General features: G+C 40.2%; 4 protein-coding genes across 7 annotated transcripts; 1 reads left to right on the top strand and 3 right to left on the bottom strand.

Moving 5' to 3' along the window:
• Positions 1–570: 570 nt before the first annotated feature.
• On the bottom strand, positions 571–22,306 carry dgcr2 (DiGeorge syndrome critical region gene 2). Of its 3 annotated transcripts, none has more exons than XM_046860858.1 (11): positions 8,519–8,926; positions 6,971–7,003; positions 6,331–6,453; positions 5,682–5,768; positions 5,126–5,324; positions 4,935–5,011; positions 4,379–4,561; positions 4,054–4,257; positions 3,736–3,888; positions 3,208–3,444; positions 571–3,112 (listed from the first exon to the last, which is right to left on the bottom strand). In XM_046860858.1, exons 1-11 carry the CDS (start codon positions 8,601–8,603, stop codon positions 2,904–2,906), a joined length of 1,590 nt encoding a protein of 529 aa, XP_046716814.1. In that variant the 5' UTR covers positions 8,604–8,926; the 3' UTR covers positions 571–2,903. The 3 variants fall into 3 exon arrangements, with proteins under 3 accessions (XP_046716814.1, XP_046716815.1, XP_046716816.1); XM_046860859.1 differs by having other exon boundaries at positions 3,736–3,885; XM_046860860.1 differs by lacking the exons at positions 5,682–5,768; positions 6,331–6,453; positions 6,971–7,003; positions 8,519–8,926 and adding an exon at positions 22,251–22,306 and having other exon boundaries at positions 5,126–5,356.
• tssk6 (testis-specific serine kinase 6) lies at positions 9,062–11,822 on the top strand. The gene is given in 3 exon segments (XM_046860726.1): positions 9,062–9,072; positions 10,847–11,504; positions 11,507–11,822. Coding segments are annotated over 3 exon segments (897 nt in total). The 3' UTR covers positions 11,735–11,822.
• On the bottom strand, positions 12,058–16,747 carry ess2 (ess-2 splicing factor homolog). Its single transcript, XM_046860861.1, has 10 exons — positions 16,534–16,747; positions 15,054–15,222; positions 14,858–14,938; positions 14,507–14,676; positions 14,303–14,420; positions 13,955–14,085; positions 13,714–13,816; positions 13,472–13,581; positions 13,094–13,209; positions 12,058–12,511 (listed from the first exon to the last, which is right to left on the bottom strand). The coding sequence occupies exons 1-10, from the start codon at positions 16,645–16,647 to the stop codon at positions 12,232–12,234; spliced, it is 1,392 nt and encodes a 463-aa protein (XP_046716817.1). The 5' UTR covers positions 16,648–16,747; the 3' UTR covers positions 12,058–12,231.
• On the bottom strand, positions 18,859–25,034 carry dusp11 (dual specificity phosphatase 11 (RNA/RNP complex 1-interacting)). 2 transcript variants are annotated; one of them, XM_046860863.1, is made up of 9 exons: positions 24,719–25,034; positions 24,571–24,646; positions 24,345–24,476; positions 22,102–22,225; positions 21,358–21,430; positions 20,872–20,918; positions 20,036–20,111; positions 19,693–19,821; positions 18,859–19,584 (listed from the first exon to the last, which is right to left on the bottom strand). In XM_046860863.1, the coding sequence occupies exons 1-9, from the start codon at positions 24,751–24,753 to the stop codon at positions 19,278–19,280; spliced, it is 999 nt and encodes a 332-aa protein (XP_046716819.1). In that variant the 5' UTR covers positions 24,754–25,034; the 3' UTR covers positions 18,859–19,277. The 2 variants fall into 2 exon arrangements, with proteins under 2 accessions (XP_046716819.1, XP_046716820.1); XM_046860864.1 differs by having other exon boundaries at positions 21,370–21,430; positions 24,719–25,033.
• Between the last annotated feature and the right edge of the window lie 1,768 nt (positions 25,035–26,802).

Below are 26,802 nucleotides of genomic sequence, written 5' to 3'. Positions count from 1 at the left end.
CACTTATTTTTGTGCAATTTCAATACAAAATGTTTTTATTTTCTATTTGTATAATGTTAGAGCGATAACTTACTCCTAAAACCTATTAGTCCATTTTTTAAATATTTGCTTTAATACATATATACAATTGATATGTTTATTAAGGAAACCTGTGAGTTTTATTTATAGTATTTGGTAGACGTCCTGATACAGAATGTCTTACAACTGAGGAGTTGACGGTTAGGGTCCTTGCTCATGGGCCCCAGCAGTGGCAGCTGGTTGTGGTGCTGAGATTTGAACTCATGAACTTCCGATAGAAAGTGCAATGCTTTTACCTCTGAGCTTCCACGTCCCCTTCCCTTCTTCTGGAACTGCACAAACTGTCCATATTTAATATATATATATATATATATATATATATATATTTTCCCGATCATTTTTAGCCCAAAATTCTTCCAATTCAAATTGTCAAAATCATTACTCTTCTAAATGGATCGCGTCATGCTGGGTGTTTATTTCACTAAAGCCCAGATCTTTCTTTCCCATCATTTACCCTGAGCAAAAAAATCAAAACACGGTGCAGATCTGCTCTACTCATTCAGAGTCAAAGTTTATTTGGCACCTGATGATGATGAACTACACATCGACATCAGAGTACAACACAAAACCCTGCAACGAAACCAGAACAGGAAATTACATGAAAAACCTGAAACCGAACATTCAGATGTTGCCCGTTGTGGCAATTTTACAAGAAAACATTGAATTGTTTTTTTTTCTTTCTTTTTGTGTTTTATCGTTAAAACTCCTCACGCCGCAGAGAGAAAACATGCAGAGCGGTGAGAACGAACGCAGAAATCGAATCGACACCATCGGGCCCACCGGCGCCACGCGCTCTGCTCGGGAGGAGACGGGAATTCGCTCAGGATTGTCTGTGCCGATCAACTGGAGGGTGAAGATTAAAAGGGGGATGTTAAAAGGGCTTACAGGGTCTTTTTTCTACGTCCATGAACATTGTTAGGCTTTAAAATAAAAATGATTTCTGATGGAACAGAGCCACCATGCTGCTATTGAGTGGCCGTAAAATTGTGCTGCTGAATGTTGGTGTTTACCTACAGACTGACCTACCAGACTCTCAAACAGGGTTGAGACAGTAGTAAATGATTAGTGTCAAATCTGACCTATTTCAGACAGGAGAGGAAATAAAACTGCACTTTAGCTTTTCGTCCCTCTTGGAGCTTTCAGCAGCGCATGTGGGTCTGTTCCTCACTGGCCTCCAAAATCAGTGTGGGATCGTTTTGTACATTTTCACGTATAATTTGTGATTTTCTTTTCTTTTTTAAATCAGGTTCAGTGATTGAAATCATGTCTGAATGTCCACATCATAGTGTTTGGTTTATTCAGTTCATTCTGTCCTGTCTTCAGTTACTTTATAGTTAATCCCGTCCCCTAACGTGTTTCCTATCAGGACTATCTGCATGCCTCTATAAGGATCATGTGCACTATAAGGGCTGTCTGAGTAGACAAATAAACCGAGCTGCAGTCGGTGATGACGCCTGCAGATGGCAGCACGAGGCCGCACGCACAGTCACAAGGAGTGCCGACCTTCATAAGTCAGTGTGCCAAAACATATCGTCCTGTGTAGAACTAGAGCCGTGCAGCCGGTGCTGTTCTGATCACATGCGCGCCCTATCACCGAGCTCCTCCTCACACGTGAATCAAGACTGAAGCGTGAAGAAGACTTTCAGGACCGCTAGAAACGCTGTATTGCTGCGCAGGGGGACTATTTTAAAGGTGGTAGTGTGTAAACGTAGATAAATAAAGTACTTTCTTGTAAACAAAGCGAGTCTTCAATCTTTTTGATACCAACTCATACAGCACACATTCACATAAACTCCACAAATCAGTTCAGCCATCGGCGACCTCTGCTGTCGTGTCAAAATCTTTCGTGGACGTTGATTTTTAGTGGCTGCAAAACCCGTAACAAAAGTAAAATAGATTTTACGCCACACCTCAGCAGAGTCATCATTTGTGGAAAAGGAAATGCATGCATTCTTTCGGAGAAAAGAATTTCATGATCAGGGTAGCTACCACGTACACCACTTAAAAGCTAACATCACACAACTGCTACTCACAGGGGGGCTCATCGGTCGAGAGCTGGTGTACACCTGGGTAAAAGCCCTGTAACAGGTCAATGCGGGTTAAAAAAATACATTTTCATTACTTTAGTACACGATTAGAACATTTAGAAAAAATGGCTTAGAATCGCCTACAGGACATATTTTCTGAACGATTTCAAAGTTCAAATGAAACACTGTGTGCAAGGGCTTCAGCTTAAAACAAGGCGGAGAGAATCAAGCGAGATATGATAACTCGGGTTGAGACGTCGAGAAAAAAAAACGCTGGTGTTAGCTAAATGGGGGAAAACCAGACCATGGCAACATTCACAAGTCTGCATATCCTGGCGTCGCTCAGATGCCTGCATCGTTTTGGCGATGGGACAAAGAGCAATGGTTTTGTTGAACACCACCGCGTGAATGCTGCATTACGAATACAGCACTTACATGGAGACAAGGCTCTTACAGCGGGCTGTAGGAGGTGAAGGTTATAAAAGGTGAGAAGTCAGGGGTTTGTTTAGAATCTAACAACCCATTAGGGCGTTGAACCAAACTGCGCGGGTCACGAAGACAAAAGGTCAAGACGAAAAGACGACTGAAGCTCTGCCGCTTGTCATGATCAGTCTGTGGAGAAGGAGGAAAAAAACAAGCAGCCATATTTACACGTAGCAACCGTAATGAAGCCCAAACACCCAGTCAGTTCGTTGTAGAAACCCATCCTCCATCTCCTGACGCCCTGCCCACAACACACACACACACACACACACACACACACACACACACACACACACACACACACACAAAGTCTCCTCAAACCACCGTACTGAGTGAGGTGGTATTCGTGGAATCAAGTGTGGAGCTGAGATCGAGGTCGTCGGTCTCTGTAGGGGTGTCGGGGGTCACCAACATTGTGCTGCTGTCAATAGATTCTGTCCTCTCCTCAAGCGGAGGGGGCGGAGCCTGAAGAGGGGTTCTGCAGAGGGTTCCACCTCCTCCATTGTCCTGTGTACCGTTCAGCCCTACACACAGAGAACGAATACGGAATATGACATTATATATATTTATATATATTCCTGGTATTTTTATTATTATATATAGTTATGTGTATATTTACCAAGTCCCAGGTAAAGAAGAGAGTTGGGGGTGATGGAAGCCTCATAAGGGGGCGGAGGCTCATCTGGAGGCCGGAGCTCAGGGTATTTATATGCTGCATAGGGGGGTGGTGGTTCCTGGAAGTGGAAAGCGCCACCTTCTCCATCATCAGACAGGTGTAGCGGTGTGAGACCCGTCCCAAACATGTCTGAGCCATAATCGAAAGCGGGAACACGGCGGCCCAGGTTAAAGTGGTGCACTGAGAAGGAAGGAAGAGAAAGAAAGAGGCTTTGTATACATTTTTTAATTCCCTACAATCCCGTACTTTTCAGAGTCATATATGACCTTGAAGGCTGACATCAGTGCCCAATCTCACTAATGCTCTTGTAGCTGAGAGTATCTAAACAGGTTCCATAATCTAGCACAAAAAAAGTTAAAACTAAGACATATTGTTGGGTGTCCACACACTTTTGGCCACACTGCGTATTTTATGCTCAGGTCTTTTTTAGCTGATGTAGCACGTGTGTGTGTACGGTACAGACATACTCACAGTTCCCTCCGATCAGCGTGTCAATGCGCTCTCTGCGTCGCTGCCGTAAGCGGTGTACCATGAAGAGCAGCAAGGACAAGACCAGAAAGGACGAGATGCAGCTGATGATCAGACGCATGCCGCTCGCCATGGAGTCGAACAGACTGCTGCCTTCTGAGACACACGGATTCATGATAATTAGGTAGAAACAAATATTAGGCACGTATGAGGTGGTATAAAAACGTTTCAGGGGTAGTTTTGCAACATGCCACCAGATGGCAGCACAAAGCTGCGTACGCGCAGTCACAGGGAGCACATGTTCGTGTTCATGTGCGTTACCTGGATCGAGACAGGTGAACTTGCAGCACTCTTTAGGATCCTTGGTGAAGTGCGTACAACCCTGCGGCCTCTCGCACAGCGCCGCAACACACATCTCCGCCTCGCCGTCGTGACACGTGCAGCTCAGACACGGGTCGTCCCCCTTGGGTGTGAAATACAGTCCCTCGCTGACCACGTTATCCCGGATATCCACACACGTCTGTCCTACGCAAACACAAATAAACAAATAGGTTTTCCTCCTGCACGTGATGAAGCCATTACTACGCTCTAATCGCTATATAATTAAACCTGACTGATTAAATGCAGCTTGTGCGCTGGAGCGTACGTCTTTTGCAGAGAAAAGGAAAGGGTTTGTAGCAGTTCTCTGTGTGCCAGCTGTGCAAGCCACGCTCATTCATGTTCCTGTTGTGAAAACGCTGCAGTTGTGCGCAGTACACGCTGTCCTGCTTCACGCTCGCCTCCGACACACTCCACAATCCCTCCGGGGGCAGAAACACCTGCACAGAGCCTACACACACACACACACACACACACACACACACACACACACACACACACACACACACGCGCGCAGTCCTCGATGTTAGAACACACACTGCTGGCACGATGTGGGCAGAGTATTATGTGCTAGGAAACACACTCCCACACAATAGTGGATAGAATAATGGATTTAGTAGTGCTGAAAAATATTACATGCTTCTTAATGTTAAAATGGCATTAAAATCATAACTACTAAACAGATTGTGTATTAAATTGTTAGACAACCCCATATTATTGTTTTGATTAATTTCCCCAAAGAATTTAAAAAAATTGTGTATATATTTATAACATCATCTAAATCATCTAATATAAAGAGTTTTTACTATTTTTGTTTTACTCACCTTTATAGGCCACCTCCCATCGGCCCTCAAACGATCGACTCTGATTGGTGATGACATACTGATAGCCCACCCAGAAACTGTTCAACAAACACACAGGGAAAAACGTGACTGTTAAATACATATATATATAAAAGGAGTCCTGAACGTAAATGGAAAAAAGCATGTGCACAAAGTGCATGTAAAACGCTGACCTGCACTGGTCCCTGCGCTCACACACTCTCTGGTCAATTTTGAGGATGAACTGCAGCTCTTCGTTGGTGCTGAAGGTGGCGAGCGAACCGTTCACTCTCTGGCACGTCTCTCCAGCCTGCCAGTAATTCTCCCCTCTCTCGTACACCTTGTAACAGCTGGAGGTCTTCTCATAGTGGTGCCATCCGCTCGGGCATTTTTCTACACACACACACACACACACACACACACAGCTTTCAATAGTCTGCAGTTATACATCATGGAATTATACAAGAAACAATAGGGAATGTTTTGGACAATTTCTCTTGTCCCATAATGAACTCATTGAGTCTTATTACCCACAATGGTAATCAAAGCAGCACCATAAGATCTTTATTTATTTATTTATCCTACTGATGTTTTGAGGTCCAAGCATTGTGGCTGACCACACACTTCCTTGTTTGTTCCGAATACACTAAGTTTTTTTTTATATATGAAACCTAATATGATTGAGTTCACGTCTTGGTCTGGACTGTAAGGGAAAGAGGCAAAGATAAGATGCGAGGCGCAAAGTCTTACTGTTAAAGCGCACGGGTTGGGCCACGCCCATCACGTCCTCAATCTGATCGAACCCGCTGCCATAACGATACCGCTCCTCCTTCATCGCTGTGGGAAAACGGGAGAACAAGGTTGGGATGAAACAGAGAGAAGAGAGAGAGAGAGAGAGAGAGAGAGAGAGAGAGAGAGAGAGAGAGAGAGTGCGCCACAATTCACAAAATAATAATTTCAACGTTGTTTTTATAAATGGGATTAAGATTCGGAATGGAACCATTATTAAAGTTGTCAGGATCTATGAATATTCATAAATATGCAAACCAGAAGGACTTCTATATGCTCCTGGCATCTGTAACAGCTGGTGAACACTATCTACTTTTAGGGAAAAATTTAATGTTACCCTGAAAACCTTGTTCTGGTTGTCAGATTTAACAAGTTTGACAGGAAAAATAAAGTTGCACCACATCTCCGTCGTCTAATAACAAGCGGATTTGAAGAACTTGGGTGCATCGTTACTGTGTTAATGACGTGTGCAGGAACTTACAGTATACAGGTACACGGTGTAATAAGGAATAAGGAGTATCCATGATAATGTAATATTGTGACGTAACCGGTGACTTGTAAAAAAAAAAATAAATAAATAAGGACGTTTTGTACAGGTGCATGGACATACGAGGACAGTCGATCTCGTCACTCTTGTCCTCGCAGGCCGTCCAGCCATCACACCTCCAGTCTAGAGGGATACACTGCATCCTCCCACTGAGACATGCGAACTGGTCCTGAGCGCAACGCGGCTCTGATCATACACACAGAGGTAAATAAAGTTTGTTTGTTTGTGGATGGATGGATGGATGGATGGATGGATGGATGGATGAATGGATGGATGGGTGGATGGATTTGAACAGTTACAAAGCAAAGAAATGCAGTTTAGCATTTACCAGAAATGCAAATAGTAGCAAGTGTGCATTGAGAAGAGCAAATGAATATGCAAATATATGCAAAGCACGTGATATATATATAAGCGTATACAGCAAATAAATATAAAGACTCTGGGCAGTATAGAAATGTGCAGAAGCTGGTGAGCAAGTAAACTAAGAATAAATCTAAACATATGAGAGATTATATTAGTGCAGGATGTGTGTGAGGCACAAAATGTCTAGAGAAAGTGGGACAAACATTTACATATTGGAAATGTACAGTGTGTGTGCAACTGTACAAAGTTATACACAGTATGAGATATAAGGATAGACTGGGATATACAATGCTGTGTTCAAACACACACATTAGCATGTGGTAAATGCAGCAGTTCTCACCTGACAGCGGTGTGGCCAGTGCTAACCACGACCCTGTAAACAGAGAGAGAGAGAGAAAAAACACAGACAAAACAGATTAAAGGTTAAATATGATCCGTTCACTTCCCTCTCTCACCCAAGAATCCTAAAATGCTCTTTAACCAGTCTGGAGTATTTATCACTCTCCTCAGAGACATGGGAAATTCACCGATGATCAATAAAACCATTAGTTATTGTCCCTGTCTGGTCTTTGAAGAATAAATAAAGACTGTCTAGACACCATCCTCCTGTCTATTCATTATTAAATCAAAAGTCTGATGCTCTCTCCTCCTTTTAAGGTCAACAAGATCTAGAACACTGTTGGGGAACGTTGTCAGACACGTCTAAAACGTGGTTTGAATACATTGATATGAACATTAAAGTTGAATGAGACTCTGTTTACTAACTTTCAACTGAAAATAGAGGACACAATTGTTCCTTTCCTGATGTAAAGACTGAGACAGTTGCATTCTGGTTCTTATCATCCTGGAGTAACAGCCAAATGAGATGTAAATGAGACCTAACTGTTACAGTCACATTACTAAATAGGAGACTATACATAAGGCAGAGTAAGGATGTTTACAGAAGGTTGTGTCAACAGAAAACTCATCCATGTTTACTGCTCTGAAGGTCGAGGGTTTGAGCCCCGGTACTGCCAGGCTGCTACTGTTGGGCCCTTGAGCGAGGTTCTTTTCTCCTTTCTGCTCCAGGGGCACTGTATCATGTCTGCCCCTGTGCTTCCTTACATGCTGGGATATGAGAAGAAATAAGGTCTCTGTACTGTAATGTACACGTGACAGCGAAAAGCTTCTTTCTAACGTGTGTCCGTGTTTATGTGTACCCATAACGTGTAACCATATGACGGGTGTCCAGACAAAATAAATCCATGGAACACGCAGTTACAAAAAACTGATCAATGACAGGGTGATGAGATGTGCCCCAAACCGCTCAGAGCATCAGAGCAGTGAAGCAGAACATGTTCATGTACCACTGAAAAAACAGAATGACGTATTGTGATGTACGTTTACACGTGGAGCGTTGAAATGAACAGATTGTTACTATAACATTATATTTACATGCACAGACGGTTATATAAACACGTGGTTAGGGTCGGTCACACACACACACACACACTTCTTGAAAAAAAGTACTGAAATCAAAACCAATATCACGATATCTTCCGTCTAGTATCGTCCCGGTTATCAAACCGAAAATTGTTCATATCGTTCGTTCATAAACCATAGAACAAATCCCAAATATGTGAAATATGTAGAATCACAATAATAAACAGAATATGGGGTCAAATGTGATAATTTACGCTAATTCAGGGAGCTAGCAGGCCGCATGCGCAGTTAATATTTAGCTTTATAATATTACAGTTTTAGACATTACACTGCTAATGGCTGATAAATAAACCGGGTAATGTGTTCGACAGCAGTATAATAATGTGAATACTGCAGTAAATCAGACGCTGGTCGGGCGACCCGAGTCCCGGGTCCAGAGAGGGGAGTGGAGTGGAGGAGGGTTTACCGGTCAGTGACGGATCCGTGAGGGTCAGGACGTAGAGAAGAGCGAGGAAGAGGCGGCAAGAGCTGCGGTCGGATATCGCCACCATTTATTATAATTAGTATTTGCTATTTATCCTCCATTCATATCCCGAACCCTGAACCTCCCCCGTGGAGAAAAACGTCCCGGAGAAAGCGGCCTTCAATCAGCTCTGGATCAGATCCTCCTACTTCCAGCCTCACTTCTCCATAACACACAGGACTCCGGAATCTTTTATACACCCCTTATTACACTATTATTCTAACCCTACGCCCAAACGAGTTTGCTATAAATCGCCTTATTTACACATTTACATTCGAACTGGAACAAAATGGCGGCGCTCTCTCCTCACAGGGAATAGCTCCATCAAAACAATCCCGAGCAGGAACTCAACCAATCACCATCGAGAAACAAAGCTCGCTCCCTCCTCTCAACCAATCACCTCTCAGACAAGGGGGCAGGGTTAGACAGTGGGTTTCAACCAATCAACGTAGAGATCTCTGACGTGGGCGGGACTAAAGGGTGCGCATGAACGGAATGTAAAGGCTTGGGTTAAACAAACAAACAAACAAACAAACAAATAAATCCACGTCTTATAAAATGTTTTTTTAACTAATAAATAAATAAATAAATACCAGTCCAATAATATGATTTTTTTTTAAATTGATAAACACAGATCCACGTCTAACAAGATGTGTTTGTTGTTTGTTTAAAATTAATAAACAAATAAATAATAAATACATACATAAATAAATACATAGAAAAAACTAAACCCCACGCCTAATAACATTTATTTATGGTTTATTTATAATAAATAAATAAAATCGTCATCTTATAAAATGTATTTATTGTTTACTCACAATTAACCAACAAATAAATAAAAAGAAATGTCAGATCAACTTTATTGCTTATTTATAATAACCAAAATATTACACTATAAACCATCACTATACCTGTTAACCCAAAACTATCAATCTAGACTCTAAAACTAAGACAATCTAGACTTTAAAATATAAATAATAGATAATTGTCATATGGAAGACTCAGCCCTAATCCTAAACCATGAGCTAATGATCACTGAACCCTAACCTTGTGTCCTTGTGTATTCAGGTTGTTGTGTATTTGAAGCAACAGTAAAACAGCTGCTCAACATTCACCACATTCCTGTGGCTCCACTTGTGTGTGTGTGTTCTTTTTGCACCCTCTTAAAAGCAAGTAGATAAAATAAAAACGTATTAATTATAATGTGTTGTTTAAGATATTTATGTCTCCCTTAATTTTTAACAACCAGAAACAGAATATTCATGTTTCTGGATTTCATATTTATGGCATATAGTGAAGTACAGTATAAAGTAAACAGCATGCAGTATGATGTATGTATATGTGTACAAATATATGTCCATAATAAATATATAAACTAATAAAAGTGAATGAGAAAACAGTGAATGAGAATATTAACTGAGGAAAAGGTGCAATGTGCCTGCAACTGCATTCAAATAGCATTGAAGCCCAAATATTTTAGTTCCATCACCTATGATTAATTTAATATCTTAAAAATCTAAGGATAAAACAGCTTACTATCAGGAGTAAGATTGTATTGAATTGATAAAAATAAGAAAAAAATAACCTTTCATGTTACACAAGATGTGCAGATTCACATCAACACAATTTAATTTCTTCTCCCAAAACTCCAGCACCACCTGGTCTCCTCAGATGCAGCCATTAAATCCAAGATGACCTTGTTTTACCCTCCAAAGTGGTCATTTTCTTTTATTTCATCGTGTTATATGTCTTCTATGTTCTGCTGTGAATAAAATATGGTTTTATGAGATTTTGCAAATTATTGTTTTTATTTTACTCAGCATCCCAAATTTTCTGAGGTTGGACTGAGGATGAAACATTTCTAAAAGTGGATGTATGATTGTTTTTTGTACAGAACATTCTAGAATTGAAAGCATGGTTTGCATCATTTAAAAAAAAAAAGAAAAAAAGAGTTGAGAGTTGCTTGGTTGAGTATAAACTGTTTTCCCAGATCGTGAAGCTTCTCATTGGTGGAATCTTCAAAAATCATTTGGAGGTATATGTTCCTCTAGGGCCAATTATTTAAATATTATTAATTAACTAGAGATACATTCAGGTTTGAACATGACTGTATTGTCTGCTGTTACTTCTCTGTGCATCACATTTAGAGTCCACATTAGTGTGAAAGTAACATCCTTCGTATGGACTCTGTGATTTATTTTTAAATGTGTACTCCACAGGTCTGTGACAAAAGCTGATTCTGCTTGTTGAAGGTAATGGAGGATGATGCAGAGATATTGGAGAAGTTATTGGCTACACACTTAGCCAAACGCTAGGTCTAGGGGGTTACAGCAAGGTCAAGTGTGCCTACGACAAAGAGCTGAAGATAAATGTGGCCATTAAGATTACTGACAGGAGGAAAGTGTCCAGTAATTTTTGGAATAAATTCCTGCCACGTGAACTGGAGATCCAAGCCTCACTAAACCACCCACATATAACAAAGATGTTCAAGACCATTCATATAGATGAACAAAAGCATGTCATAGTGATGGAATTGGCTTCACAGGGTGACCTGCAAAAACTTATTAAAATCAATGGTAAGCTCTCCGAGGACCTCTCTAAAAAGCTGTTCCTCCAGCTCTCAGTTGCCGTCAAGTACCTTCACGACCAAAATATTGTTCACCGTGACCTGAAATGTGAAAACCTGCTGCTGGATCATGACTTTAACTTGAAAGTTGCAGACTTTGGCTTCAGCAAAAGATTGAGGTATGTGGGTGGCAAGATGGTGCTAAGTAACACGTTCTGTGGGTCTGCAGGATACATGTCACCAGAAATACTGCAGAAAATCTCTTACAACCCTAAAACAAGTGACGTGTGGAGCATGGGTGTGGTGTTGTTCAACATGCTGGTCGGCACCATAGCGTTTGATGACTCCAGCATTACGAGGATGGTGGAAAACAGAAACAGCACGTAATCAACTTCCCTGTAGATCTACAGGACAACTGCAAGAATGTGTGCGACCTGATCACCTGCATGCTGAACCCCGATCCAGACCAGAGGTTTGACATTAACCAAGTAATCCAACACCCATGGGTGCAGGAACAGTTCAAACTAGATCAAGGTTCCTTGAGAGAGTCGAGCAGCCCATCCACATCAGAAACCGGCACGGAGGAAGTTTAGCACAAGACCAAGGAAGTTCCAAAACCTACACCAAAAGCATTACAGCAAGCTTTTCCATTAACCCAAGAAAAAACTTAATAAAAAGATGAATAGATATTTGAGTCCATCATCATCACTCCTGATGAAAACTGAACCTGAACTGATGCATCATCAATCACCGAAATGAACCGTTTTTTAATACGTATCAATTCATTTGGACGAATTTCTTATCATTCACACACAAAAAAATACACAGAAATGGTATAAATCCATAAATAATCATGTTCTGTCATTCGACAAAACATTTCAAAACATCCAGAATACAAGAATGACACTTTTTCACAACCTGTACAAAAATACTTTAATTGTTATTACAGTTTTAACTGATAAAGTCGTCAGCAAGCTTGAAAAGCTTTTTGTGAGTCTCTCAATCGACAAAAATCAAACAAACCAAAACAACAACAAAAAACAACACAATGGAACATTTGGTGTGCGTTTGTAGTCCTTTTATGGTGCCCTCAGAAATAGTCGGCTGCTTTTCTTCTCTTTGGCAGCTGTAGCAGGTTGTCGGTGATGGAGGCGGGGTCATGGGAGGCAGGGGTGCGGGTTTTGCCTGGTGTGGGGGTGTGTAAGGACTCTGACGGGGTGAGGGGAGTTTTGGAGCCTGAGGCTCTGTGAGAAGGTGAAGGGGTATAGCTGGCACGCAGCGCTTTGTCAGTGTACTTAACAGATGAGCGGTTGACGAGGCGCTGCAGCGCGGGAGACAAAGCGGCAGGACTCAGACCTTTTGGGGTCAAACTGCAAAACACACACAGAGGAGTCAAAATCTATGAAGACTAAATTTTCTCAAGAACAGCGTGCAGTCTCACAAACAAACAGCACGTAGTTTCAGTGATTTGCCTCTAGAGTCCGCTCTTGTAATGACAGCGGACCGGAAGCCGGAAAAACTATCGGTATGGATTTTTGCGGAAAGCTGATAGTTACAGCAATCAACTATCAGTTCACAGACCTCTATTAATCTATCTATTAATAACTAATAGGAATATTAGTTTGAAAGCCAACCTTTATAATCAAAAACAGATATGATACGAGTAAATCATTTAAAATTAAATGTTTAAAATGTTTCTCTGGCATTGTTCAGAGGCTGTTCCAAATGTGGGGGCCGTAGGGGCGTAGTTTGGGGACCCCGGTATTGGTGGTGAGTTGGAAGCATTCGCAGGTACACATTGAATAATCAATAAATCGCTCAATCTGGGGTTTTTTTAATTTATAAGAAAAAACAGAATTAATATTGAGCATGTGACCTGCATCATCAGGTGTGAAAGAGAATCCTGATCCGATACTTCTACACTGAATAAACAGAAATAATACGTGTCATACCTAGCGAGATTTTCCGTGACTTTACGAAGAGCTTCCTGTTTCTTCGCTCTGTTTTTGGCTGCCAATTCGTTGGCCATTTTGAGCCCGAGCCTCTCTCTGCGTCCTGGCTCTGGGATCTAAACACACACCAAACATCACACACATTTGGTTGATTCCAAATAGTTGCAACAACCCCTAGATTCCTACACAGTTTTCATTTCAAAATTCCAGACTTTTCCAAACTCAAATATGCAGACTTCCCTGAAGATCTTTAAGACCATATTTAACATCTGAAATTCCGACTTTAAATTCCAACAGTTACATTACAATTTTAGTAATCCAGACCTGGAAATGATTTAAATCAAATTCCATACTTTTCCAAAATGCAAAAAACCTAACCTTAAATGCTGGGCCATGGGTCCTTTCGATAAGGGGCGTGTCTGAACCGTCCAGTCTGAAGGGAGTGTCCTCGATCTCTCCCCACGTCATCAAGGGAGACTCGCACACTCCTGTCGCAACCATAAAAAACAATACATTATTAATCACAAAAGTAAAAAAACGCAAATCAGGTAGAAATTGCGTTACAGAGTGTGTTACAAAGTGTGTTACAGAGTGTGTTACAGAGTGTGTTAGAGTCTCACCTGGTGCCGGAGATGGCGCTCCCTCGAAGCCGTAACCGTTGACTTTGGGAGACTCGTGTGGCAGCAGCTCTTTTCCATCTGGTCCAACTTTTCCTAATTTAAACTGAACACAGAACACACACACTCAGAGCGTGGGTATACAGGATAAATGAAGTGTGTGTGTGTGTGTGTGTGTGTGTGTGTGTGTGTGTGTGTGAGAGAGAGAGCAGTGTGTATGAGCATGGGAGTGGGTGGAGCTAACCTGTGCATTAAGAGCGGCAGCCTGCTGGATCTGTGATTTATTGAGGGCTTTGCAGAACGGGTCTACATCGAAGCGTGTGTTTTTGTACAAGACTTCTCTCGGCTTCTTAAACATCGTGTTGTCTTCCACACCTGGATGGGAATTTACACACACGCCGTATTTTAAAAAAAACAAAAACAAAAAAAAACATACCTTGACATGACAATGTTCTCAATTTATGAGCTGAAGCTTCAGGGCTCGCAGTAGAAGTTAAATAAGAACTGAACCAGTCCTCTGATTAATATATGTGTGTATGTGTGTGTGTGTGTGTGTGTGTGTGTGTGTGTGTGTGTGTGTTGCACTTCTTGCCTTCAGGGTAATACATGAGGGCGTTTTTGGCCGTGTACTTCCACGTCTCTACTCCGGCCTTCACACACTCCAGAGCTTGAGTCTCTGATGATGGCAAAGCCAGATTTTCCTCCTGACGCTGCAAAACACAATAAATAACTGCACCATCCATCCAGAGAAAACACACAAAACACACACACACAACAAGAAATTATGCTTATGAACCTGTTTGTACTCGCTCTCTGCCTCGTGCAGCCAGGAGTTCTTCAGCTTCTCCTTATCCTGGGCCAAAACCATTATCTGCTCGAACGACGCGTTATCCTCACTCGTGTTTTTCGACAGGAAACGGTCCAGAGATGGCAGCTCCTTCTCCTCTTTCCCGCCGTCTTTCCCTCCTGTGGGAACAAAGCAGAGTCGTGTAATATCGTCCAGCACAAATGCACGAATGCCTAGAAAAAAAAAGCTCGACTCGACAGCGCCCCCTGGATGGAGATCAATTCGATCAACACGTATAAAAGACTTGAAATAATGCTGTTTATTCCCTTCCGCACAGTTCTGTAGCGTGTGATGTCATACCGAGCTCGGTGTCTCGTCCTGATCTACTGGATGGAGAAGTAGCGTGGCCATCAGGTGTCTCAAATGATGACGGGGTCACATCTGGGGAAAAAACAAGCCCCCACAATCTGTTATAAGCTCCTAAGAAAATTACCATACAGCTCTATACTGCTACGACTTATAACCGAGCCACATCATGTCATGTGATGTAACTCACAAGGGACGTAAGTTCGTGGTGTATATTTGGCCATGGCTGAGCCGTATTTGATGGCGATCTCCCTCATTCTCTGCAGGTCCCCGCTCTCCTCTGCCTCCAGGTAATCTTTCTGTGCTTGCAGCTTACTGATGTCCGGGAAGAAGTCCCTTTGAATGATCTGCTCCAAACTCTGCAGGCAAGAATCGCACAGTTAATATGGCAAAAAAAAAAAAAACGTAACACCCGGACGAGAAAAAAATGTCTGGAGGTTAAAGTGTATATTTGATTTGGGTTGAATATTTTAATACACTCTGATCGATTCTAATCAAGCTGAAGGATTTGCCATCTAAATCCCAACCACTCTCAGGGCCACTCTGACTGTGTGAATCTCAGTTAATGATTCCAAATAAACACTTTCTTCAAGAAACTTTGGACTGTGTATGAGAGTCTTTATAAAAATAAGAAATATATTGATCCAAATACAGGATCCCAGATGGCGATGATACACCAGAGTACCATCCAGACGGTGTTCTTCACCTGCTGTTCCTGGGATTGCCTACGGCTTTGAACACAATGAAGGTGCTACTAAATAAATTCTGTATAAAAAGCTCCACGAGGTGGTATCAAAACATTTGGAGACTAACGGTTTAACTGGTGTTGTATTGGTGTTGTGATGTACGTTCACAGACGGTGAGTTAAAACAAATGTGTAATCCTGGGGCAGTCGTTCGAGGCGTTTCGAGCAGCACACGCACTTCCAGAGCGGAAGAACGTCGATGGAAAAACGATGAGAGATCCGAAAAAGCTTTGACGAGCTTGACCCCCGAAAATGTTGAAACCTTGAGCGAAACCTTGAGCAAAACCTTTCGGCAACTCGTGCATGATGATCGTCGGAAAACAACCCACAGGATCGCACATCCGCACCCATCCTGATCACCAGGTTCTGCTCTTGCGCTTTGACTTCACACTTTCTGAAGATGAAGATTTTTGACACAATCCAGTTTCGAAAAAAACAAAAAAGACTAGAGACATTCCGGATGTGGAATGAACGTTAATGGTATTGCTTTCCAAGGAGACTATTTTGAAGGTGATCGTGTGGAAACGTAAACAAATAAAGTAGTTTATTGTAAACAGAGCAAATCACCAAACCTTTTGATACCAACTCGTGTAGTTTATCAGTGTCTAGAATAACAGCACTAGAAATAGTTGTAATCATTATTTCTGCTTAAAGAGCTCCAACCTCGCCTCTGTGATTGTTTAGATTGGAACTCACAACCATCTGGGACTCTACAGCAAAATGATCTTTAAGACCATTCGCTGTTTTCCTTCTTATGTAACCTGCTCAGGTTCATGATGGCCATCTCTTTGCCATCTTCTGTGGGAAAATGGGACACTTATATACCCAGTTTGGCCTATTTATTATTCACGAGGAGATTTTTTGTTGTTGTTGCTGAAACAGACACTATGGTGGAGCTGAACACTTGTGTGGACTGTAAACTCACCTCGATGTATTCATCTTCATCCAAGATCTTCTTCTTCGGCTTACTCGGTTCCTCCTGTGGTTTCCTCACCTCCACGGCGTTATCAGGCTTTACACACACCGCAGTCTCCTCCATCCTCACACGAATATTCACTAATTCACGTGTAAACACTACAGTTAGAGCAACAAAAAAAAAAAGCAACGCAACGTCTTCCGTTTCCTGTTTTCCTCCTCGGATACATCCGGTGCGATAGCGCCAGTTATACCGCCCTCTACTGGAAGAAGCTCACATAACATCAAGAACATTCGGGAACGTTCTCTACACTACAGTACATCAAACAATTGTAAATAAAATATTGTCCATTATACTGTTTGTGCACTTTATTTTATATTTTATATTATTCACCATAGTGTGCATGCTCTACAAGTTTACAGACGCTCGAACATCACACAACATTTTACCCCTGAATCAATCCACCTCTTAATATTGTCGCTATGACGCCACGTCTAACGAAACAATCAATATTATAAATAACTTCAAGCATGTCAACACTAAAAAACACGTTAAAATGTTGCACAAGTCTGGTCCTAAAGCACTGCATTATGTGGCACAATTGTTTTAGCACAGAGCTGTCAAGACACAACGACTAACGTATACTTTTTAAGTTAATAAAAAGCTAATACTTAGAGCTAGACTAATACAGCTCTAAGTATTAGCTTTTATAAATATCTCAACTGTAAACACACATTTGTATGTTTATTTTTTGTGGAACCAAATTTCAGAGCATGAAGACAAAATATTCTTGGACAACAAATTGAACTTTTGCTATGTTTCCACACGGACGGTTTTAATTGCCAGACGTGTGCATCATGGCGTATTTTGGTGGTTAATATTAGACTTGCTGCATCAGTAAAACAAATGTTTAGTGATTAAAAAATAATTTACGGTGGAGTTTATTAATTTATTTTATATCCGAGTAAAGAAAGGACATCATTAATAAATGTGTGTTGCGTTTAAGGTTTTAATTCGCCTCTTTTATATTTATTTAAATTTTTTGATCAAAATGGTCAAACAGAAATGCGCTCTGCATTAATCACTCGTTAATAAAATGAGCGCCGTTAAAAATGAATTTACGTTAATGGGTGAATTACGTGTTATAATAATAATAATAATTGATAATAAGATGGAATTATTGCAGCCCTCAAATCAGACATTAAAGCTACAACTTTTCATTTAGAACTTAAACATTTACCTGAAGTACAGTATCCAGGTGTGTATTATTATCTGTTTCAGATCAAATGCTTCTACATGAGAGAAGCAGTAAAGATTTATTGTAGTCTGGATGCCTATAATAACTTCCTTAGCAGAAACATTTGTTAATAAACATGAATGTTTAGCTTGTGCAGCACACGTAAAAACGTCCTTTGTTTGGGTCGTTGCCATGGTAACCATGGAGGTTATTAGTGCGCATTGTACTTGTATAGCCGGGAAAGCCGGTATGTCTATGCTAATAATAAATCACATTATATACGGTTAACTATTAAAGTTGTGAGAGTGTGGAGAGAAAGATGTTGACTGTTTAATCCCATGTGGTTATTTGTGAGTTTCACCTCCAGATGTTCTATAAATCAAGTGTTGTGATCTTCCGAGCTCATTTTCACCACTGCAGTGGTAATAAACAGATAATATATTTTGTGCTCCATAAAACTGTTGTTCGGTCAATAAAGCCACACTACTGAACATCTACACCCCAAAACATCTTCACTAAATGTGAAACTTTTATATAACCGTTTAACATTAACCACCCAGATATTAGTGATGGGAGGATCGGATCATTTTAGTGACTCGGTTCTTCGAATCATCTTCATCAAAATGAACGAATCTTTTATTTTTGTCATTTAGTTAATTCGTTTCTTTGATCAGAAATAATACAAAATGTTTAATTTTCAAAAAGCAGATCCCCAACCACGTCAACATACATACATACATATCGTTTCATTCATTTGAATCTATGGGAGTCATATGACAAAAAGACCAACCGACTCCGAACAGAGAACTCATAAGATAAATGACTCAATTCCGTTTTCTGTGTAATAAAGTGCACAAAAACGAACAGACGACTCGGACTGAAGTCAAGAGGTAAAAACTACTCAGTTCTGTTACCTGAACATCACCTGCGAAGATTTTGGAGTCGCGTCCAGCAGAAAACGAACGAATCACTCTTTGAGATGACTCTTCTGAATGAATGAATCGTTTATGAACGACTCGTCAATACTACATATATATTCAACACGTGAGTGTGTGGAGCTGCTCGGTTGTTTCCGGGACATAAAAAAAAAACCGTAGTAATGAACTTGAGTGTTTAATAAGATGCAACACTTTACATACACCATCTTCACTTGACTACCGTAAGTGTTGGCATGGCAACCTCCTGTGCCATTATTCCTGGCAGTCTAAACAAAGATGTGACCAGCATTTAAAAAAAGAAAAGCAAAGAAAAGTGTCCATAATTGCACACCTGATTTCTTGGAGGTACAAGTAGAATCCAGATCACATGGATGGCTGATATGCAACAGAAATAACTGATCTGATAGAGTTAGAATCTGCTCCATCATAGAGTTTTATAAAAACTTTAATAGAACAATTAATAACTTTTAAACCCATTAAATAAATTTTAAAGCTAAAAGGTCAAAAATCAATAAAACATTTCTAAACTGTAACCCTTGTCCATGTGAATGGCATTATTTGGAAGAGACTGTGTATAGTTAGTGTGAGTATGGAGAACCATTTGGGGGTTTATAAGGAGTTCTTTGTTTTTTCCATCGTGCATGCCGAGGCTGTTCTCCGAAGGTGTAGCGCGGCATGAAGGCAGGGTTCGGAGCAGGAACAGGGTACCGGCCCGGTCTAAAGCTAGGCCATGAATTGAAAGAAGGTGGTGTGGGTAGGAGAGGTGGACCCCTGAAAGGCAGAGAAGGGTGTAAGGGAAAAGGAGGAGCCCCATGAGGAGGTGGAGGATATAGAGGAGGTTGGCAAGGTCTCGTGTGGTCTTCATCCCATCTCTGGTTGAAAGGTCTGATGAAAAGAAAAGAGAAAAGCAATTTATACAGACTTAGTCAGACAGAGAGGATGAAGTGAAGCCTTCAAAGGTCACATGACCCCCCCAATTATGAGCACACGTACTCATAGTGATCATGATAGTGATGTTCTCTTCTCCTGAATGAAGGGTGAGGTTCCGGGACAGTCATAGAACTCCTGCTTGTTGCTGTGCCTCTGACAGGCTCCTGTTCTGGTTCCTCCATTCCATCATTACTGCAGGGGCAAGTTTATTAGCGTGTATACACACACACAAACACACACACACACACACACATTAATAATAGGTATGAGAAGATATTGCTCATGGTTTGATGGTATGAAATTGCACATGCTATTATATTAAAGCACATTGTTATTATTGTGAAATTTTGATCATGCAAATAAACGGCACTCTGATAGGATTCAAGAGAAAAGTGCACAATATTACCTGCGCTTCGGCCCTGATTTCAGATCGTCCAAGTAATTCTCTCTCTCGATAGCGTGACCGCGGGACTTGTTGAACACTAAAACGTGCACAGAATAGGATATAATAGGTATTTAATAATTACACAAACAATATTCATTAAGCTTTCAAACATTTATATTAAAAATAGAAAAGGAAAAGTCCCACAGCTTAAAGAAATGGAGATCATGGTGGGAAAATAATCTATAAGGTCTATAACTGTCTGGACGGTTGAACTCAAGAATCATGAGGATGAATTTGGACTGTAATTAATATGAACAGTTTTAATGATGGCGCTGTAATGACTGGACATTCAGTGATGAGGATGAGGTTCCTCAGAGAGTTTTTCTATGCCGCTTGTTAGGGATAAACTTACGAGCGCCGCTCGAAACACCTCGAACGACTTGTTTGTCGTCATATGTCAAACGTATGTCAAGTCATATTTGACCAGTTATACACAGAATAACACGTTTGCCCTTCGTTCTATATTGCTCCATGTGTTAAAAATGCAGACGTGGGAACGCACGTGGGTCAGAACATCACCAGTTACACCATTAGTCTCCAAACCTTTTGATACCACCTCGAATATGGACTGATTTATACATTTAAAGTGTATATTTATAATCTATTTAATGCTTTGGGACAATACGCATAGTTAAAATCAATATACAAATAACACTAAATAAAAAAAGGGAGTTATGGAGTCAGGAGTTTTGGATATTTTTCAGACGGAGCGAAAAATTTGGTCAGAAAAGAGTACTCACAGCATTCACTAATTTCTTAGCACTTTCCTGATTAAATTAAAGACATAAATTACTTACAGTCGATGGCTTCATGAGGTTCAACACCATCTACATCAATCAGGTATCTACAATCAGAAACACACACACAAACTCATGGTTTTAATCTACAAACACGGCACTGTGGATCTCACACACTTTCAAAGTCTCTCATATCATTCAGCTCTTTTTTTTTTTTTTTGTTTCTATATGAAAGTACTTTCACTGCAATTGTACATTTAGTTTTTCCCCTGGTGAATATGAAAAGAAAAAAAAAAAAAAGACACGAGTCTGTGAATTCATCCAGAAGTTTAGCGGGTTTCAGACTGAGTTGTGGATCAGAACCTTATACGCAAGCTAAATATGTCTTTCATCAACGTTCCAGGCAAAAAAGTGAGATCTTACGTTCTCCTTATTGAACACCACACACACACACACACACACACACACACACACACACACACACACACACACACACACACACACACACACACACACACACACACACACACACACACACACACACACCTGCACACACACCTGCACACAAGGTATCCGGTCCGGTTGAGGCCATGGGTGCAGTGAACCCCGATCAGTTTATCTGTGAACACAACATCATGCATCGTTTATCACCGTAACAGTGAACTGAATTTCCACTTTTAGAAATAAAAAAGAAACGGCATGAATGATTCTGTTATTCTAGAACTTATAAAATAATGTAACACACTATAAAAAACAAAAACACATTATAAGAGAAGATAAACCTTTGTTCATCCCATACTGGAAAAAGCTTTATCATTACAACAACAAAAAAAGCAGAAACACAGTACAAATATATACAGTACTGTAAATAAATACAAAAAAAGACAAAAAAGAAAAGGTTAGAATTAGGAACAAAATTAGATTTTTTGAATGGATTATAATGTAAAGTGAACGTCTTCTGTATGCAACTAAACTCCATGAAGTTGTACAGTTTCCGTCGGTCACATTTTCTGTTTAAACTGGTGAACAGATGAGGAAAGTTAAGGGACAGAGCTTGTTTATATTAAACAACACTTTCTGTATCCTGGTCTTGTGCACGTGCATGACTTTCTTCCTACAGCACTTTCCATGAAAGTAGGAGGAGTTTTCCAGAAAGGCAGGAGGTGAAAGAAAGGTGGTTATATGAATTGTTGGACTGAGCAGTCACAGTGCACTCGAGCAGAATTAGTTGCTAGTGAATAAAAAGTGGTGAACGTTTTATTATGATGATGATGATGATGATGTTTGTACCGTTGTTCTGGTTCTCACGCAGAAAGTTTCTCACAGCCTTTTTAAAGCTCAGGATGTTGGAGTCACTCGGCACCTCATGTCCTGCTGTAAAGATCTTAAGGTAGTGCAGCGTGTCTGGTAAATCCTGACACACACACACACACACACACACACACACACACACACACACACACACACACACCAAGACCATAAATTGATGCGAACAGTTACATCACATGTATCCTTACTGCAGTAAGTGAAATTGCATTAAATCAGTTTATTCCTATTCATTTCTTTTAAATTTACATTGAAATGTTTCCAGTCTTAAAAATTTCTCCAATTCCTTAACCCTAATCCATACAGAGGGTGGGACAGGTTCTAGGTGGCATCTGTTCCAGGATTTACAGGTGTGTCAATTAGAGGGAATGCTGATACACTTTTATCAGTGTCCAAATCTTATTTGCTCGTGCATGATCTTCGATCTTTTTTTTTCCAATCATGTTAGAGCAAGACCAGTGAGAGTATAAATGTCACTTGGATACACAGTTTAGGTTCTAGATTATCTTAATCATGCTCTCTCTAATCTGACCAAACTGCTTTCACGAGTCGTTCAACGTCACACGTTTGCCTACGCGACAAACCTATTTAACAAAATAGACACAAAACAACTTCAAAACAGTAAAACCTCCAACCAGTCAAATCATCAACATAACAAATCTGAAATGACATCCATTTATCAGTTTTAATAAACCCGTGATGGACAGTAATGAAGAAAAATGAAACTTGTTACAAAGATGCATTTTCATTCATCTGTACTTCAGAGTGTTTCCATTTGGGGAGATTTAAACTTCACAACATTTTAAAGTCAAATATTTGACTTTTTGCTCGACATTTTGTAAAATCAGTCGTCCTTTTTTTTTATTAATGAGGATAAAACTGCTAAAAAACACAGCGAGTCACCAATCAGGATCAAGCGCACGCTCTGTTTTACACTCGTTTTGAACGGCGCTTGGTGTATCTACTGATCACCAACATACAGTTCAGCATCAGTTCAACAGAACATTTAGAGAGAAATAAATGATGATGAAACTCCAGACTCGAACTCGCCACAACTACTACTTCTTTCGGCTTCTCCCATTAAGGGTCTCCACAGTGGATAATCCGTCTCCATACCCCCTGTCCTCTACATCTGCCTCTTTCACACCAGCTACCTGCATGTCTTCCCTCACCACATCCATAAACCTCCTCCTTGGTCTTCCTCTTTTCCTCCTTCCTGGTATCTCCATCCTCAGCATTCTCCTACTGATATACCCCATGTCCCTCCTCTGCACCAAACCATCTCAATCTCACCTCCCTCACCTTGTCTCCAAAACGTCCCACATGCACTGTCCCTCTAATAAACTCATTTCTAATCCTGTCCATCGTCGTCACTCGCAACAAAAACCTCAACATCTTCAGCTCTGCTACCTCCAGCTCCACCTCCTGTCTTTTACTCAGTGCCACTGTCTCTAATCCATACAACATCTCAGGTCTCACCACAGTCCTATAAACTTTCCCTTTCACTCTCACAGATACTCTTCTATCACAAATCACTCCTGCCCCTCTTCTCCACCCACTCCACCCTGCCTGCACTCTTTTCTTCACTTCTCTAACACATTCTCCATTACTATACACTGTTGACCCCAGGTACCTGAACTCCTCCACCTCTTCCACCTCTAATCCCGGCAACCGCACCACTCCACTGCCCTCCCTCTCATTCACACACATGTACTCTGTCTTACTCCTACTCACTTTCATTCCCCTTCTCTCCAGCGTATACCTCCACCTCTCCAGGCTCTTCTTCACCTGCTCCCTACTCTCACCACAAATCACAATATCATCCGCAAACATCATAGTCCACGGAGACTCCTGTCTGACCTCGTCCATCAACCTGTCCATCACCACTGCAAACAGGAAAGGGCTCAGAGCTGATCCTTGATGCAGTCCAACCATTGGCCAAAACACACATGGTTTTATTTTTGCAATTTTTCTGTGAAATAGTTAAAAAGGTTTTGGGCTCATGATAATTGTAACAGAAATCAATCAGTGTGCTGAGAGTCACATTTGAGTCCTTTCACATAAACTGAGTTGATTGACAGTTGATAACTGAACATTAAGGGACACTTTTACTGGAGTCACATGTAACCGAGTGAATCTCGACTTTGACTCAAGCACAATCTAAATATTAAGAAATATTGTTGAGTCGTGTGAGTGGTGTCAGTCACCTGGGGCTGGTAGTAGCGTGTAGTGTAGGTGAGATCGATGATGAGGCCGAGTTCTTCACCTTCCTTCTTTAATACATCCATCAGTTCGAAGGGTCCGAACACCTCAGAGTCACTCAGATGCCTCCTCAAAGCCTGGAAAAGAGACATGATGGAAACAGTGTACGATGACTGCAGGTCTGTGTGTGTGTGTGTGTGTGTGTGTGTGTGTGTGTGTGTGTATCATCACCTGTTTTAAAGGCACTTTAAATGCAATGAAGCGCGTGCCAGGGATCCTCTTTCCCACTGCATTATAATCAGTCCATCTGTGGATACACACTAGTTTAACCACAGGAACATAAACAGCCAAAACTGCACCATGTGACACGATGACCTACCTGTCAGGGATGGCTTTCTTCTTTATTGGACCCATAATTGTTCAATATCAGAGTCTGAATTCACCAACCAGCATGCGGAAAGAGAAATCTGTGTACAATCTCAGAGCTCATTAATGGGATGATTGAAAACCAAACCTGTTCACCTTTAAACCTACTGTCCTTTAAATATATATCAAATTAAAACATGACCAAATCACATGAAGCTGTTAGTTCAACTAATCTACCTAAAATAACTATTTAAAACCCTGTACTGAAAGTAAACTCCAGCTGCTGCTACACGCCGCCATACACTGTCACTCACCAGCCCTTGTACGCATGCGCCGACCTAGTGGATTGCGCAGCACGCTATTGGCTGAAAAAAATACAAAATAAAAGCACGCTATTAGCTGCCCAGACGGAAGATCTAATGTTTTATAAACAAACAAATAAATATTACCAGTTAATTTTTTTATATCATATAATCCTCAAATTATACGAGAATAACTTAAAAGAAAAACAATGTGAAACACTGCATTAGCTAATAAAACAATAACCGGAACCTACGAAGACATGACACGCGTGGCGCTGTGACGTCATCAATATGCGGCCTAGACATAGCAAACATTATATTAATTAACACAGGAATCAGAAAAAAAACCTTTCTGTATTTTATATAAAAAAATAAATTAAAATGGACATTTCATCAGGCAAAAGAATTTATGGTGGTTTAGATAATTATTTTTATATTAACAAACTGGTTAAGAAATTTCCTACAAAAACATTATAATTCTTTATTCCACAGTACATCTTCAAAAACTTGAAGGCTTATCTTTTCTACTGAGATGTAACTATTTACCAGGAAATTACCAATTAAACTATGCAAATCTTCGTTTCCGTCATGATTTCTCTCCACAAAATGCTTCTGTGGAACAATTGTCTTTTTACCTCTAGGAATAAGTCTTTATTTTTGTTTAATTGGTTTGAAAAAAAAAAACCTTTTGCAATGGATCTCTCTGATAAATCTGGAAACATTTTTGTGACGACTAAAGATTTTCTATTATTTCCCCATTCCATTTAAATAGCTCCAGAAAGTTGTAAAAGCTTTTAAAAGTGGGTTAATACACTTAATTAAAAGCCAAATAAAGTCTGGAAGTCACAAAACAAAACTTCTTATTCCTGTAATAATACAAATATTAGATCATTTAAATCAGAATTTCTTCTAGAGGGAAATGTTTTTTGAATGTGCAGATTTCGGATTTTCACTGGAAAGAATGGTGTTAAATTCATATTTATTTTGTAAAAAAATCCACAAAATCTACCCATAAATTTATGCATATTGTTGAAAAAAATACGCTGTTTTTCTTCGAAAATGTAGTCTGATGTTATTTATTTTGTTTTTTTATTATTTGCCCCAATAGATGTAACTACAAATGATCGATAAAAGATAGTTTTTGCTCTTACACACACACACAAGCAAAATGTTTAAATATGTTGTTTAACATTTAGCATTTTAAATCCATAAACTAACATTTGCAAAGTGAATTCCTAAGTGTGAGTTGATCTCAATAGAATAGAATCAAAACGTCGTCATTAAGAGCCATAAAAAAATCATTAATGTTATTTAGTAACAAAAAGAATGAAATTCTGTTCAATTTGAAGGTGAATTTCTTTGTTAAATTATGTCCCCACTTTGTGATTCTTAATATGAATATTTTAAATGATTCTCTGAAAAAAAGAAAGTATTATTTATTCCCCCCTTTTTATTTGATCTATATTATGTGACTGTTATAATGTGAAGATGCATTGTTACTTTGTATTTGTTGAAACTTTTCTTGTTCTTCTTTGGATTTATAATAAAAAAGGAAGAGGAAAAAAGAGAAAACAAACAAACAAACAACATCAACAACAACAACAACAAACTTAAAGAATGCTGTCCCAGTCATAATAGCAACTCCTCACCCAGCCACCAGAGGGCGCCCTTACTCATTGTTATAATGTCTTTTTTTTTGTCTGTTCCATTTCCTTCCATCATTTTTCATTCCTGTTTGTATTTCCCTCTTGAGTCCCCTATTAAGATCCTTGTTTACCTTTTTGATGCTGAAGCC

The sequence above is a fragment of the Silurus meridionalis genome, chromosome 11 (assembly GCF_014805685.1).
Source record: "Silurus meridionalis isolate SWU-2019-XX chromosome 11, ASM1480568v1, whole genome shotgun sequence".
NCBI classification, from domain to species: Eukaryota; Metazoa; Chordata; class Actinopteri; order Siluriformes; family Siluridae; genus Silurus; species Silurus meridionalis.
The sequence above is the reverse complement of the archived record's forward strand: the minus strand, read 5'-3'. Positions and strand labels throughout refer to the sequence as shown.